This window comes from Mya arenaria, chromosome 13 (genome assembly GCF_026914265.1).
Source record: "Mya arenaria isolate MELC-2E11 chromosome 13, ASM2691426v1".
In the NCBI taxonomy this organism is placed as follows: domain Eukaryota; kingdom Metazoa; phylum Mollusca; class Bivalvia; order Myida; family Myidae; genus Mya; species Mya arenaria.
Genome location: NC_069134.1, coordinates 18,117,062 through 18,134,682, shown reverse-complemented (window position 1 = coordinate 18,134,682; position 17,621 = coordinate 18,117,062). Strand labels below are relative to the sequence as shown.

Sequence of the window (17,621 nt, the reverse complement as noted above, 5' to 3'; positions counted from 1 at the left end):
AATACAACGTCTTCGGTGGCAGAAGTGTCCTATAATACAACGTCTTCAGTGGCAGTAGTGTCCTATGATACAACGTCTTCGGTGGCAGAAGTGTCCTATAATACAACGTCTTCGGTGGCAGTAGTGTCCTATAATACAACGTCTTCAGTGGCAGTAGTGTCCTATAATACAACGTCTTCAGTGGCAGAAGTGTCCTATAATACAACGTCTTCAGTGGCAGTAGTGTCCTATGATACAACGTCTTCGGTGGCAGTAGTGTCCTAAATACAACGTCTTCAGTGGCAGTAGTGTCCTATAATACAACGTCTTCAGTGGCAGTAGTGTCCTATGATACAACGTCTTCAGTGGCAGTAGTGTCCTATAATACAACGTCTTCAGTGGCAGTAGTGTCCTAAATACAACGTCTTCAGTGGCAGTAGTGTCCTATAAAACAACGTCTTTAGTCGCAGTAGTCACCTAACATGCACTTAACCAGAGAAAAACATTGTAACACTATAACACAGAGGCAAACAAACTGAGTCAATAAAAACAATTTATTAATACATTGTCGTGTTAGCGTCTTGAAGTGATAAGCAATATAGAGAATTCACTGGGAATTCACAATGTTGACTTCTACAAAAAGCCACTTTTCTTCTCCAGAATTACGGAGTCAGCATCGAAATAAAGATCAGAAACTAATGACAATAACTCAATACTAATTGCGAACCTGGGAAATTACTTATGTCAAAAAAGGTCTAAGGTTTTACGCATCTTTAGCATCAATTGATTTTATTATTGTCTATGTCGACCTAAACAGTGACTGTACAATTACTACGGAAACAATGTTAAAACGAATTTGTCTTTTTAAGTTATTACTTAACATTAGGAATTTCAAAAATTTGTTTCTGCAAATAGTATGTAATATTCAAGGAAGTGGCCAGAAACAAAATCGGGAACTTTTTAATTTTACAGTCACTGTTTCAGTCCATGATCTCACTAAAACAGCCTCTTTGCATTCCTAGGTTTCAATTGAATACAGTTTTGTGGCTGAATTTGTTTTCGAAGCTACATTTTCGCTCATTAGCTTTTGTTGACATTCACAATTTTGATTTTTGCAACTTAAGCCTGCCCTCACTTCCAGATCAAACGCCAGCGCGAATAGGGCTGGAACACAATTAAAAAAGAGGTCAGTTCCGGAATTACGCTACATACGCATACTATCAGAGCGCTTTTCTGAAAATAAGCTATAATTAACCGTCATTTTGTATGTTTCTTAAGAAATTTATTTTCAGAAAAGCGCTATGTATGTGTCCCTTGTATGCCATTGTTCGTTGTGCCAGTTTACAAGATTGCAGCAGGTTCGGGTTTACTCAGCTTGCTCATTGCATAGGTTTATATTTTTCTCTAATAGGGCTATAAAATAGGTTTAAACTTGGAAATATAAATCAAACTATTTGTATTTCCTCGTCTGTGAATTATCCGTAAATGTGCTATTTGCCGTTACAATTATGGAACATATAGAGAATCTCATTTAATTGATTAAAAACTAGACTCCATATTGTTAATTCCATTACTTATTGAATCAGCGATGTGAATCTAAAAGCCAGTAAAGAATTCCCAGAAGTGATTAAAGTCTCCCGTTAACTGACGTCACTAATCACGGGCTTAATTGTTTAGATTTAATGTTTATACCTGCATGGTGGGTGTATCGAAAAACGACAACGAGTGTCTGTCATCTGTCATGTAAACAAATTGTTGGCTCCAAACTAATTATATGTCGTACCGTGGGTCACTGTTTTCTTCTAGATAGAATATTTACCATCTGTCAAAAATATAAAAAAAGTCGATATTTGTGTTATTTTGCGATGAAAACAATAACAAACGGTTTCACCCTTAGATTAATTGATATGTACGAAGCGTAGCATATTGAAAACAACTGGTTTTGTCATATTATTAATATTTTTTTCATTGTCGAAACTGGTTAATCATGGTTGAACCATTTGTTCATTGACATTTAGTCAGGTTAACACTAAATGGCTGTAACATTCCTGTGCCTGGTATCTCCGGGTGATGAGTAATAAAAGCTAATATGAGTTTACTTTTTACTTAATTGTCTTAATAGATTATGTTGGTGCCAATGGCGCTTACAACAGTTATTAATAACGATATATTGACTTTTGTGTTATATTTCTTCTTGTATTGTGATGGTGTTTGTCTCTCGTTGGGTGTCTTTGATTTCTTGAACTCTGTGCCCCTAAACACGGTCATCGTTAACTGTTTGACTACTGGGCTTGTCCCTGTCCCTGAAATTTCATGCATTATATGATTGCGAGGTTAGGTTTGCACCTAGTGATTGAAATGTTTGGGACAAATCTGAGATTGAGATCTCGTTATCCGTTTTTAAGCCAACTAAAAAATGGACTGATTTGTCATTAACCGCTCAAGGGCGATTATCTTAATATTATTGATATTGCAATATTTATGTTAACCGTGTCTTTTGTCTCGTAAGGTTGTGTGCATCTCGCTGATTGTATGTAAGGATTTGATTCTTGTGACATTAAAACAAGCTCGTGAATTGCGTCTCGCTGTGTGACTGTAAAACCAGCTCGTGTATATGCTCTCGCTGTGTGACTGTAAAACCAGCTCGTGTATATGCTCTCGCTGTGTGACTGTAAAACCATTTTGTGTATATGCTCTCGCTGGGTGACTGTAAAACCAGCTCGTGTATATGCTCTCGCTGTGTGACTGTAAAACCATTTTGTGTATATGCTCTCGCTGGGTGACTGTAAAATCAGCTCGTGTATATGCTCCCTCTGTGTGACTGTAAAACCAGCTGGTGTATATGCTCTCACTGTGTGATTGTAAAACCAGTTTGTGTATATGCTCTCGCTGGGTGACTGTAAAATCAGCTCGTGTATATGCTCTCGCTGTGTGACTGTAAAACCAGCTCGTGTATATGCTCTCGCTGTGTGACTGTAAAACCATTTTGTGTATATGCTCTCGCTGGGTGACTGTAAAATCAGCTCGTGTATATGCTCCCGCTGGGTGACTGTAAAACCAGCTCGTGTATATACTCTCACTGTGTGATTGTAAAACCAGTTTGTGTATATGCTCTCGCTGTGTGACTGTAAAATCAGCTCGTGTATATGCTCCCGCTGGGTGACTGTAAAACCAGCTCGTGTATATGCTCTCACTGTGTGACTGTAAAACCATTTTGTGTATATGCTCTCGCTGGGTGACTGTAAAATCAGCTCGTGTATATGCTCTCGCTGTGTGACTGTAAAACCAGCTCGTGTATATGCTCTCCCTGTGTGATTATAAAACCAGTTTGTGTATATGCTCTCGCTGTGTGACTGTATAACCAGCTTGTGTATATGCTCTCCCTGTGTGACTGTAAAACCAGCTCGTGTATATGCTCTCGCTGTGAGACTGTAAAACCAGCTTGTGTATATGCTCTCGCTGTGTGACTGTAAAACCAGCTTGTGTATATGCTCTCGCTGTGAGACTGTAAAACCAGCTTGTGTATATGCTCTCGCTGTGTGATTATAAAACCAGCCCGTGAATATGCTCTCGCTGTGTGACTGTCAAACCAGCTCGTGTATATGCTCTTGCTGGGTGACTGTCAAACCAGCTCGTGTATATGCTCTCGCTGTGTGACTGTAAAACCAGCTCGTGTATATGCTCTTGCTGGGTGACTGTAAAACCAGCTCGTGTATATGCTCTTGCTGGGTGACTGTAAAACCAGCTCGTGTATATGCTCTTGCTGGGTGACTGTAAAACCATTTTGTGTATATGCTCTTGCTGGGGGACTGTAAAACCAGCTCGTGCATATGCTCTCCCTGTGTGACTGTAAAACCAGCTCGTGTATATGCTCTTGCTGGGTGACTGTAAAACCAGCTCGTGTATATGCTCTCCCTGTGTGACTGTAAAACCAGCTCGTGTATATGCTCTCGCTGGGTGACTGTAAAACCAGCTCGTGTAAATGCTCTCGCTGTGTGACTGTAAAACCATTTTGTGTATATGCTCTTGCTGGGTGACTGTCAAACCAGCTCGTGAATATGCTCTCACTGTGTGACTGTCAAACCAGCTCGTGTATATGCTCTCGCTGTGTGGCTGTACAACCAGCTCGTGTATATGCTCTCGCTGTGTGGCTGTACAACCAGCTCGTGTATATGCTCTCGCTGTGTGACTGTAAAACCAGCTCGTGTATATGCTCTCGCTGTGTGACTGTAAAACCAGCTCGTGTATATGCTCTCGCTGTGTGACTGTAAAACCAGCTTGTGTATATGCTCTCGCTGTGTGACTGTACAACCAGCTCGTGTATATGCTCTCACTGTGTGACTGTAAAACCAGCTCGTGTATATGCTCTTCCTGGGTGACTGTAAAACCAGCTCGTGTATATGCTCTCGCTGTGTGACTGTAAAACCAGCTCGTGTATATGCTCTCGCTGGGTGACTGTAAAACCAGCTCGTGTATTTGCTCTCACTGTGTGACTGTAAAACCAGCTCGTGTATATGCTCTCGCTGTGTGACTGTCAAACCAGCTCGTGTATATGCTCTCGCTGTGTGACTGTAAAACCAGCTCGTGTATATGCTCTCGCTGTGTGACTGTAAAACCAGCTCGTGTATATGCTCTCGCTGTGTCAAACCAGCTCGTGTATAAGCGCTCGCTGTGTGACTGTAAAACCATTTTGTGTATATGCTCTTGCTGGGTGATTGTAAAACCAGCTCGTGTATATGCTCTCGCTGTGTGACTGTAAAACCAGCTCGTGTATATGCTCTCGCTGTGTGACTGTAAAACCAGCTCGTGTATATGCTCTCGCTGTGTGGCTGTAAAACCAGCTCGTGTATATGCTCTCGCTGTGTGACTGTACAACCAGCTCGTGTATATGCTCTCGCCTAGTGACTGTAAAACCAGCTCGTGTATATGCTCTCGCTGTGTGACTGTAAAACCAGCTCGTGTATATGCTCTCGCTGTGTGACTGTCAAACCAGCTCGTGTATATGCTCTCGCTGTGTGTCTGTAAAACCAGCTCGTGTATATGCTCTCGCTGTGTGGCTGTAAAACAAGCTCGTGTATATGCTCTCGCTGTGTGACTGTAAAACCAGCTCGTGTATATGCTCTCGCTGTGTGGCTGTAAAACCAGCTCGTGTATATGCTCTCGCTGTGTGGCTGTAAAACCAGCTCGTGTATATGCTCTCGCTGTGTGACTGTAAAACCAGCTTGTGTATATGCTCTCGCTGTGTGACTGTAAAACCAGCTTGTGTATATGCTCTCGCTGTGTGGCTGTAAAACCAGCATGTGTATATGCTCTCGCCTAGTGACTGTAAAACCAGCTCGTGTATATGCTCTCCCCTAGTGACTGTAAAACTAGCTTGTATATATATATATATATATATATATATATATATATATATATATATATATATATATATATATATATATATATATATATATATATATATATATATATATATATGCTCTCGCTGTGTGACTGTAAAACCAGCTCGTTTACACGAGCTCTCGCTGTGTGACTGTAAAACCAGCTCGTTTACACGAGCTCTCGTTGTGTGACTGTAAAACTAGCTCGTTTACACGAGCTCTCGCTGTGTGATTGTAAAACCAGCTCGTGGATTGGCTCTCCCTGTGTAATTATAAAACCTGCTCGATGGTTGGCTCTCCCTGTGTGATTATAAAACCAGCTTGTTGGTTTGCTCTCCCTGTGTGATTATAAAACCAGCTTGTTGGTTTGCTCTCCCTGTATGATTATAAAACCTGCTCGTTGGTTGGCTCTCCCTGTGTGATTATAAAACCAGCTTGTTGGTTTGCTCTCCCTGTGTGATTATAAAACCAGCTCTTTAACACGAGCTCTCGATGTGTGATTATAAAACCAGCTTGTTGGTTTGCTCTCCCTGTGTGATTATAAAACCTGCTCGTTGGTTTGCTCTCCCTGTGTGATTATAAAACCAGCCCATGGTATGGCTCTCCCTGAGTGATTATAAAATTATGACATAGAACATACGTGTTTTAATGCAACATACATCTGGACGTCATGTAGTATTAAGCGTTCATCTTCCCCTTAAGGTGCTTACCTCCCCTAAAACAAAAAGAAATTTGAAGATAAATTCATCCAATAAAACATGTTATTTGTCAAACTCATTATCCGATAATGTTTGCTAGATAAAATGTATGTTTGTAGTCTGCATTTAAAGTTTAAATTATTGTACAAATACATACATACACTACTATCTTTAAACAGACAAAGCCTTTCAACGCCGATAAAAAAAATAACGGAAGAAATTGAAACCATTAAGCTCGCACCATGTGTAACAACACTTTTATATCGAAATTCGCAATGTATCCCCACAGTGACAAAAACATGTAAAAATGCGTTTACAATCCTCATTTCTATTCTATTTCTCTTCTAGTTCCGTGGCGTCTCTTGGTGTGAAAGTCGTGCGTAGGCTGGGATTGTCTGGGAAGGAAATAGACGGATCTTGTGGCATTAAGCGATCGTTTATATTGGACATATCTACTGGGAAAAATGTCAAAGGTATTACCGTACTTTACTTCATTTGATATGTTGAGATCAAGGTTGAATTACGAATCATTATAAGAAATGCGAGTCTAGTTAAATACTCTACTCATACAAAATGAAATGAGAAATTAAACTGTGAAATCAAATAATATTTCACGCAAAGATAAAATATAATTGTTTCCATAATTTCAATTTAATTGGCGGTAGCATTTTGACAACAAAAAGTGAATCTCTGACCGCGACATTTGGCAACTTTAAAAAAGAATCCCGTTGCAATCTCTATTTTGAGAACAACTTCTGAAGCAAATTGCACGGACAGCTCGCTTGCAATATTTTCAAAGTGATCCCCTGGCATGCACGAGTCACTATAAACAATTGTAATATATTTCAGTACCGTATGATGGACCTTACCCGGAACCTGAGGTTTAGGATAGAGACCACTAACAACGACTCGTACATTGCCTACGTGGAACAGCGGCCCACAGATTATGACAACATTGGGGCCTTATATTACGTGGTGGCAGTTGTGCTCATCTACGGCCTATCCATTGTTATGATGATCGCGTCACACATACGACGAAACAAGCAAGACGGCCAGCTAAGGTCGTATCTAAAAGAAATGGCGGCACTAAGAAAGAAAAATCGCCGGGAACAATTGCTTGAAAAGATGACAACGCTTGCAACTAAATCAGGCCTTACAGCGAATACCCAACAGAAAAGTGATGAGACGTCGTTTACAGACATCAAAAGAACAAACAGCATGAAACAAGTCACCTCTCTGTATACCCGCTTACCAAGTGACGCAGATGAGGAGTCGACGCGCGACATCTCCAAAACAAGCTACAGCGACAATGACTCAGTGTTCCAACTCAACCTGGATGCCCTCACACCAAACACGGAATCGCCAAAAACACCGCGGATATCGCCATCCAAACTGTTGACTCCCAAGTTAAACAGAGCAGACGGCAGACCGTTCTTTCAAATACAGGTTATAAACGAAAATGCCCCTCTCTGATGCGTTGTGGACAGAGAGGTTGTATCAATAAACTGTACGTGGATATCTGCACTGCGAATGTATACTATATATATATATATATATGTATATGCATTGTACACGATTGGTGCTATTGTTTATCTTCTCTGACAAGGAAAAATATCTTTTTAATTGTATGGCATAACACTCCTTAAGCGATTGGTTATTTTTGGCAGAGTTCGATACAAATTTATATGAAACGGTTTCAAAAACCTTTTTTTTAATTAATGAACTTAAAACGGTGGACCAAGTTTGTGATATTGCCAATATGGAAAGCATCGATTGCGTTTACCTAAAGCATTCACATTGACCTTTCAGATATGTCAGTAGAGCTCAGTTGGACATCAGTTTAATTTACCACAAAAAAACGCAACCCCGAAATGTATCGTAAGAATATCAAGCTTCTCCGAATTAAAACTACCAACAATGTTGGCAAAAGGATATTCCCAGCAGAAAAAGCCATAAGCAGGGCAGAATCATTGTAAAATGATTATAAACAATTTAACAATTTTATAAATGTAGTATTTAATTGTTGTTTACCCTACTGGGATTCACTTAAGCTCCAAAAACTGTCATGTCATTATGAATTGTTTTTTTATATGTTTAAGTTATGTTTAAATGTTGTTCAGTTGGTGTTTTGTTGTTGTGTGTTTCAAATAAACATGTCATATTTTGATTTGATTATTTTTCATCTCATGTTTTAACATATGCAAATGTGCGACTGAGGAGATACGTAAACATGATCATGGCCACATAACATTTAAATATTATTCACACGAAAGACAAATGCATAGTTGCTGAATTTCGTTGTAAGATAAAAAGAAAAATAATCATCGTGAAATCGCAGAAATCATTACATTCATGATTGGCGCAGCCGAGATAGAAAATACACTTGCCTGTGGTCACAGTTGAACTAAACTTTGACCTTACTACTAACTTCAACCCTTTTTTGTTTCTTTTAATCTAAACTCTAAAGTGGCTAGACATGGTCCCAAAATCGGCAATTCATTTATTTCCCACAAAACAAGCCTAGAATTCTCAAAACAAGCTTGTATGAAGACGATAATACATTCATTTTACATCGGCTTAGTCTACCCTTTCAAAAATTGTTTGTAGTGTGTATATTATACCTTTCTAAGTTCACGAGTTAGAACAGATACATTAACCGACGATATTTTTCAATGATTTTGTTATTGCACTTGTATCATCCGGTGTGTAGTTCCTTTAATAATAATGTAAACCTAATCGGCATTAATGGGAGAATCGCTTCATAAAATCGTGGCGTTAATTTGGAGAGAAACAATCATCACAGATTTGTGAACGCTACGTAATTTTTATGGAGCAATACGGAAAATAAGATCTATTTGAAAAGTAATAACTTCAAAACCGATATCTGTCAGTGTTGATTACAGCAATGAAAGGTCCAAAGCATTAAAGACACATTCGGTGTAGCATTGATATGATTTCAAAGCTTAGTATTTGCATATTTAGACTATGTATGTTGAATGGCCATATGACATTTCATATTTTCTGGGGGCACGGGCCCTATGTGCCCCCCGGTAGATCCGCCACTGAATATAACAACTTGAAATGAAACAAGTTCGCGGGTGAGTTGCTTGCTTGCCCCCCGGTAGATCCGCCACTGAATATAACAACTTGAAATGAAACAAGTTCGCGGGTGTGTTGCTTGCTTGCCCCCCGGTAGATCCGCCACTGAATATAACAACGTGAAATGAAACAAGTTCGCGGGTGAGTTGCTTGCATATCAGCACCGTCATAAGTATTTTGCCCTGGTTATGTCAGATTAATAGTCATTTAAACTCTTTTAGAGGTGTAAGCTATGTCTTCACATGGTCTAATTATGAAAATAGCATTGTACAAACCAGGAGAAAGTACACAATGACACTAGAATAAAAATAAAACTTACGACACGTTCTATTACGAATGTCGCAGAGTTGCAAAGTCAGTGAAAGTTGAAGTTTCTAATAAAGCAATAAATCCTTCTCGCGAATCACGAAGTCGACAGCTAAGATAGCGATCGAGAAAAATACGACTAATTGGAAACGTATCAGTTTAACACGGAAAAAAGTATGAACATCCTAGAAAGTACATATCAAGGTTTTCGATTACAAGGTTGTTTAAAGCGCAAATATCTGTTTTATTTACAAAACACTAGAAATCTAATATACTCATATTTATGTTTCCATAACAATTTTTCATATATATAATAGTTTACAAATGCTATTTTCATTTTTATTTCTGGTCTGAACTTACCGATCGCCATGATTATTTAAATGTTATATTTATTTTCGATGATAAAGGGTCACTCTTAAATGAAATTTAAAAATTAAATTTCGCATATGTCGACTGTCAGACCGGAACAAACTTGTGATCTTTTTTTTTGCCCCGTGTGTCTATTGCCGGTCCTTTATTTCGCTTTGATTTTTATTCAGTGTGTACTTGAGACAACATGACAGTTTATGTATGGCTGATGAGTTCGCCCCCATACGTACCACTGCATCCTAAAAGTCGTGGTTCGATCACAAACGCTACTTCCTAAGAACCTCAGTTAACTATAACATGTTGGTTCGTATCACAGGAAATTTAACAGCTTCTTAAAAAACAATTGTATGTGTTAACTAATATATCATATGCAAATTAAGTATTGTTCTTGCTGCCAACCAAAGCCTGTGGTCTTTACAAAAACTATGTATTCCGTCAAAATTTCCGCAAATTACCACCCAGTTACAATACTTACTGTTTGGAATGTGCATCCATTTCACATTTTAATTTGCTTTAATCAAATTTTGTTGCATAAAGTTTTGCGTAGGCTTCACTTGACTGCAAACAGAAGGAAACACATCTGAACTACTGACATCAAGCGATGTTTATATTGAACATATCTACTCCGTTCGGCGATAAAACATCACATGTCATTTCGTAAAGCAAGTTATTTCTATTACAATTTTATGGTTAAGTTTTAAGACGTCGATACATCTTTTCAACATAAACGTGTTTATTCTGAATAAAGTCAATTAAGTATTCAGTAAACATTAATATTAGCATTGCGACTATTATACTATGTATAAACATTGTACACAATTGGTGCTATTGTTTATCTTTTCTGCGAATAAAAAAATATGTTTAGCATTGTATGGCATAACAATCCTTAAGCGATAAGTTTTTAGGTTCGATAATTATTATATGAAAATTGTTTGAAAAACGGTAACGAATTTAGAACGGTGGATCAAGTTTGTGATATGAACAGCATTGAAAGCATCGAATGCGTTTACCTAAATTGTCTGTAGGGTTCAGTTGGAAATCAGTTTATTCTACAACGAGGAGAAATCAGCCCCAAATGTATCGTAAGAATATAAAGCTGCTCCGACTTGAAAATAACTACATTATATGTTTTTGAAATGATTTTATCTATTTGAGTTATGTTTAAATGTTGTTCGATGTTTTTGTCGTTGTTGATTGTTTGGAAATAAACATGTCATATTTTGATATGATTGTTTTTATCTCAGTTTAACATAAGAGAAAAACAAGTTACTAATGGAGATATGTCACCATGTTCATGGTCACAAACCATTAAAATATAAAGCAAACGAACAACACAATCATAAATTTAGTTGTTCAATTTCAGTGTAGAATAAAAAAAACTTAATTAAGTAAAGCATTTTTTTCACGATTGGCGCAGCCGCAAATGGACATATACTTGTCTGTGATCATAGGTGAACTTAACTTTGCTCTTACACTTAACTTTAACATACGTTTTATTTCTTTTATTCTAAACTTTAATAAAAAAAGTCAGTCAAATTAAGGTTGATGGGGAGAATCGCTTCAGGAATTAATATCTTGACATTATTTGGGCAAAAAATATCCGAATTGTGAACGCTACATTTTTTATGAAGCGATACGGGGAACAAAGTCTATCCGAGTAGGGAAAATATCCAAACCGATATTTGTCATTGATAATAACAGTAGTGAAAAGTAATACAAAAATTTTCACCGCAGAGCATTAAAGCAACATTCGGTTGAGCATTAATATAATTCCAAAGCTGAATATTTGCATATTTAGACTATGTATGTTGAATGGCCAAATGGCATTTCCATACGTTTTATATGCATGCTTTTATATTCATTTGTATTTTACTTTTAAATAATATCTATCATGGAGTTATCTATTTAATAAATTCGCGTTAAAACTGTTTTATTGTGTTTTTTTTATTTGTTAAAAGACGTTGATACTATTCTGTCAGATTAGGCCAAAATTATATAATGACAATTTAAACCATGATTGGTAATACGAATAAACCTAAAGGTGCCATTCATAAAGTGAATTTAATGTATGTTTTTAAACAAACACGGTAAAGAATGTTTAAAAAAGTTACACCGAGTCAACAATTTTGTCCTTGTATAAAAATATTAGAAAGGAAAGCCTTGTTAACATTGGAGAGAACAATTTTGAATACGATCTTTATCAATCATATAATAACATCTTTGATAAATTTGAATTAACCTCAGGCTAAAATACTAGTTTGCTTCTGATTTTTTCGAAAACGGACGAAAAATGCGAAAAGATATACCAAAATGAAATATGTTCGCGGGTGAGTTGCTTGTATTACAGCACCGGCATAAGTATTTTGCCCTGGTTATGTCAGATTAATAGTCATTTAAACACTCGATTTTTAGAGCTGTAAGCTATGTCTTCACGGTCTAATGATGAAAGTAGAATTGTACAAACCAGGGGGAAATACGCAATGAAACTAGAATAAAAATATGTATAAAACCTAAGGCACGTCTTATTACGAATGTCGCAGAGTTGCAAAGTCAATGAAATTGCAAGTTTCTGATAAAGCCATATATCTTTCTCGCGAATCACGAAGTCGACAGCTAAGATAGTGATCGAGAAAAATGGGGCTAATTGGAAACATATCAGTTTAACACGGGATAAAGGATGAACATCCTAGAAATTACATAGAAAGCTTTTCGGTTTCAAGGTCGTGTGAAGAGCAAATATATGTTTTATGTACAAAACATTAAAATCTAATATACTCAGATTTATGTTTTCATAATGATATCCCGTATAATGCTCAAATGCTATTTTTATTTTTATTTCAAATATGGACTTACTATATATTTAAATGTTGTATGTATTTTTTATGATCAAGGGCCATTCTCATTAATTTAATTTCATATATGTTGACAGTCAAACCAAAATAAAAATGTGTTCTTTTCTATTGTAATGTATGTCTATGGCTGATCGTTTGTTTTGCTTTGACTTTAATTCAGTGCGTACTGGAGACAAGATGGAATTTAGTGTTTGGCTGTTAGGTTCGTCTCCATACCTTCAACCTCATCCAAAAGATTGTGGATCGATCACAAACGCTACTTCATAATAACCTCTCAAAAAGGAAAATTGACTCGTTTCTAGCCAGGACACGGACTCGAGAGTGAAAAACAACATCTTCAGCTGTCTGCACATGTTTATATCATTTTGTATTCAAACAGAAAGGCATTTCAACGGTATGAAACTGTTTAGTACAAAGGCTTCTTCACTTTATTTCCCATAGAAAATGCTTGTGAGGTATATGCTGAAGCCTTTAAAGGAAAACGAAACTACTTTTTTTGTAACCCACTCATTGCATGGAAGCAATTTCTAAATCAGGAAACTTTATCAGCACAATATGCGTGGAAATAATATATTAGTGGAATATGTTAGTTTCAATCAACACTGTGTTAAACGGAATGAGAACACATATATGCAAATTGCTGTTCAAGAATCAATGAATAATGTCATTACAATAATAGTGGTGAGATTATAACTCCGTGTTTTAAAACTATTTCGAGTTTCTTTCAATATAAAGATATGGTTAGGAATTCCAAGATCTAGACCAATCTTAATTTGTACATCTGTAGGCAGAATGCATGTCAGTGTCAGCTTATTTACAGCAAGTCGCAAGACTGCCAGCTATGGTCTGAACTGAGTGACTCAAAAGTTACAATCTGACTAAAGTGACCTACCAAATATAGCTTCAGCTGTATCTTCATGTTTATTGGGGTAATTTATAACTGTTGAAGTTTCCCAGTGTATAGCGTTTGGTCCAATAAATGAATAGAGCAATAGCTGTTCATTTACAGCTCAAACAAGCCATTTGGTACGTCAACGGGCTTATGCGATACTATTTTGAGAACCATACTAAAACATTATACATATTTTAAGGAATGAATTCGTGATTGATGTCAACGCAGTTGGTCTGGTTAGAGTTTGTGGAGTCCGACTCCACGCGTATTTTAACCAGCCAAACTGCATACCCACGATAATGACATAATTTAATATGTATATTAACACCAATAATTCATTATTTCCTTCTAGAATTGTTAAGAAATAATAAATTTCATTTAAGTAAACCATGCAGTAATTCGTTTTCACCCATTTTGTAAATAGAACGACCCGAACGTAACCGGAAACAGTTTATCACATGACGTCATAATAACGCGGGAAATAATAGTAATAACTTCATTGTTGATACGTTAAATCACTCATCAACGCTAATGACAACAACACATTTATCAAATTATAAATTAACACTTTTTAAAAATGTTGATTCAAGTTTTTCGTGGCCTGCTGACACAATACCAACAATAACAAGATAATCAATTTCGATTTATATCAATACGCGATCCGAACATATCCGAGATGCTGCGTTCCCTGCACTTTTACTTGCAATAATTGCCAAGCTGTTTATACACATTTTTTTTTATTTGCAGGATTTTAAAGGGTGTGTGGACCATTTAAACATATGTTACTCTGAGTAGCTTTTTGTACATTCATAATGGTATTTAGTAAGATTAAGGGAAATTGTTTATTCATTTCTGAAGTAAGAGTTTTAAATTTAACTCGAGTAGGTGAAAACTACGTTACTGTTAAAACGACAGACACGTCAATCGAATCATCTATGATTTAACTGTATGATTTTGTTGTCATAGAACAAGGCCATTCAATAACAGGTCACGCACAGAGATCTCTCATCCATTGCATATGCCAGTTGAATCAGCTATCAGTATCATTTCCAATTTTCTTAGGTACCAAATCCTGGCAAATAATGTAATTTCTTTTTATTTAGGTTTCAATAAAGGTCTTCTAGCTACATCCAAAACTGTTTCTTATTACCACCGTTTACTCTTGGCAGATTTCATTATAGGCCAATTACCATATGGAGATTCAACGTAAATAAACAATATAAAAGTCTTGCTTAAGGGAAATGTAATGTTGTTACAAGAAAATAGGACGCCAACCTCATTGATTAGCTTCATTTTTCGTTCACTGAGATCCGCAATAAGAGCATGAGCGCTGTTTTTCTTATTTGTTTTATAAGTTAATATACAATAGGAATCAATAATTTGATTCTAAAATAAGTCTATTAGAAAAGAAAATCCATTGCGGCCTCACGAAGTGTGCGATAATAAAACAAAAGCATGTTACTTGTGCATATAACAGGGGAAGCAATGTATACACTGTGTTCTGTAGATTTAGAAGACAAACCAGTCTCAGTGATATTTCCCTTTAACAATTGTCTGACAGTTACTTACCAGTGGTTCATCCATTTCATAATGTTGTAGACAGGACAGTACCACAACTGAACATATTGTCGATTACTCAGAGTTATAAGTTGCACAATTTGTTTTTAAATCAATACATTTAAAACGATGGATCAATGTTGTGATATGGACAGCATTTAAAGCATCGAATGCGTTTACCTAAATCATTCACTTTCCGAATTGTCTGTAGAGTTCAGTTGGAAATCAGTTTTTTGTACCACGAGAAAAAAACAACACCAAATGTATCATAAGAATACAAATTGCTCCGAACTGAAATTACAACATTTTATGTTCATGAAACGATTTTATCTAATTAAGTTTTGTTTATATGTTGTTTGATGTTTTTGTCGTTGTTGTTTGTTTCAAATAAACATGTCATATTTTGATATGATTGTATTTATCTCATGTTTAACATAAGAGAAAAACAAGTTACTTAGGAAGATATGTCACCAAGTTCATGGACAAACCATAAAACTATCATTCACATGAACGACAAATGCATAGTTGTTGAATTTCAGTGTTTAATAAAAAAAACTCTACCAAGTAAAGCATTGTTTGTACGAATTGGGCAGCAGCAAAAGAAACTATACTTGTCTTCGATCAAACTTTGATTTTACACATAACTTTAACGAACGATATGTTTTTTTTATTATAAAATTTAATAAAAATTCAGTATAATTGGCGTTGGTGGGGGAATCGTGCATTATTAGGGAATAAATATCCCAGAATTGTGAACTCTACATTTTATATGAAGCAGTACGAGGAACGAAGTCATTCTGATTAGGGAAATATCCAAACTGATATTTTTTAGTGATTATTACAGCAATTAAAGATAAAACAGGTTTTTTTAACTGCAGAACATTAAAGAAACATTCGATGGAACATTGATATAATTTCAAAGCTGTATATTTGCATATTTAGACCATGTATGTTGAATGACCAAATGACATTTCCATACGTTTTTAATGGATGCTTTTATAATGTATGTGCTTTTCAATATAGTATGTTTTCAAACAACCACGTTGAGATGACTGATTGTAGTTTAAAATATGAGTCACGCCGTTTCAATAAATTTTTCCTTGTATTAAAATATTGGAAAGGAAAGCCTGGTTCACAGGGGGAGGAATGCTTTGAACACAAGCTTTATGAATCATATAATGACATCTTGGATCAATTTGAATTATGCTTAGGCTAAAATACTAGTTTGTTTGATGAAACATTAGAAAACGTAAGAATAAAGCGAAAAGATATATTAGCGTTATATGGAACAGGTACGCGGGTAAGTATGTTCCTCTGATTATATCAGATTTACATTTATTCAAACATAGCTTGCTTAAGCACGGTTTTAAGCTGTGTCTTCTCATAGTCTAATAATGAAAGTAGCAGTGTATCATTTTGTACAAACCAGGGAGAGATACACAATGGAAAGAGCATAAAAATGTAAATAGAATGTATGTCACGTTCTTTAACGAATGTCGCACAGTTGGAAAGTCAATGAAAGTTGAAGTTTCTGATAAAACCATATATTTTTCTCGTGAATCACGAGGTCGACAGAGCTAAGACAGCGATAGAAAAATATGAGGTTAATTGGAAACGTTTCCACGGGAAAAAGTATGAACATCCTAGAAAGTACAAATAAAGGTGTTTGGTTACAAGGTCGAGTATAGGCTCAAATGCTCAATAATTCAGTTTTATTTCAGGTATGAACTTACCGATCTCAATGATTAAGGGTGACTTTTACCTAAAATCAAAAATTAAATTTCGTATATGTCGACTGTCAAACGGAAATAAAATTGTCTTCTTTTCTTGTGGCCTGTGTGTCTATAGCTCGTCGTCTATTTCGCTTTTATTTTTATTCAGTGTGTACATGAGACTAGATGACAGTTCATGTTTGACTGCTGGGTTCGCCCCCATACCTTCAACTGCACCCAAAAGGTCGTGGTTCAATCACAAACGTTTAGTCCTAATAACCTTTCAAAAATGACAAAGAAAATGTTTCCGGCCAGGAAACTGACTTGAGAGTGATTAACACAATCTTCAGCTGTCTGCAAATGTTTATTTCATTTTGCAGTCAAACAGAAGGGCATTTCAACGATATGAAATCTTTATTGTGTCAAAATGTTCCAGACTATGCAATCAACAAAGTCGTGTGGCTATTTGTTGATAGTTTTTCGAACAAGAACTATTTTGGAAACTTGTTTGACTTCCTGTTTTCAAATGTGCAAATGTATATTCTTAATTAAAAGCAATAATTGCAAAGACATTATACATTGCTGTTTGGAAATTTATCGAGCATCCATACGTTTAGCACTTATTGATTCTAGTACAAAGGCAGGCGTCTTAACTACAGTATGTGTATAAAACCTTGTGTGAGATATACTGAAGCCTTAAAAGGTAAATGAGTTTGTTTGTTTTTATTTTGTGACCCACTCTTTTTATCGTAGCAGTATCAAGAAACTACATCAGC

General features: G+C 36.3%; 2 protein-coding genes across 2 annotated transcripts in view; one reads left to right on the top strand and one right to left on the bottom strand.

The window, feature by feature from the left end:
* Positions 1–7,531, top strand: part of LOC128213378 (uncharacterized) — a 34,526-nt gene extending 26,995 nt beyond the window's left edge. The window contains exons 2-3 of the mRNA XM_052919026.1: positions 6,407–6,531; positions 6,908–7,531. Of these exons, the coding sequence (XP_052774986.1) occupies positions 6,523–6,531; positions 6,908–7,531 (633 nt within the window). The 5' untranslated portion in view covers positions 6,407–6,522. The remainder of the gene's footprint in view (positions 1–6,406; positions 6,532–6,907) is intronic.
* The window catches only part of LOC128213373 (peroxisomal biogenesis factor 3-like), a 246,858-nt gene that overhangs the window by 148,669 nt on the left and 80,568 nt on the right, over positions 1–17,621 (bottom strand). The gene's annotated exons all lie outside the window — the stretch shown is intronic.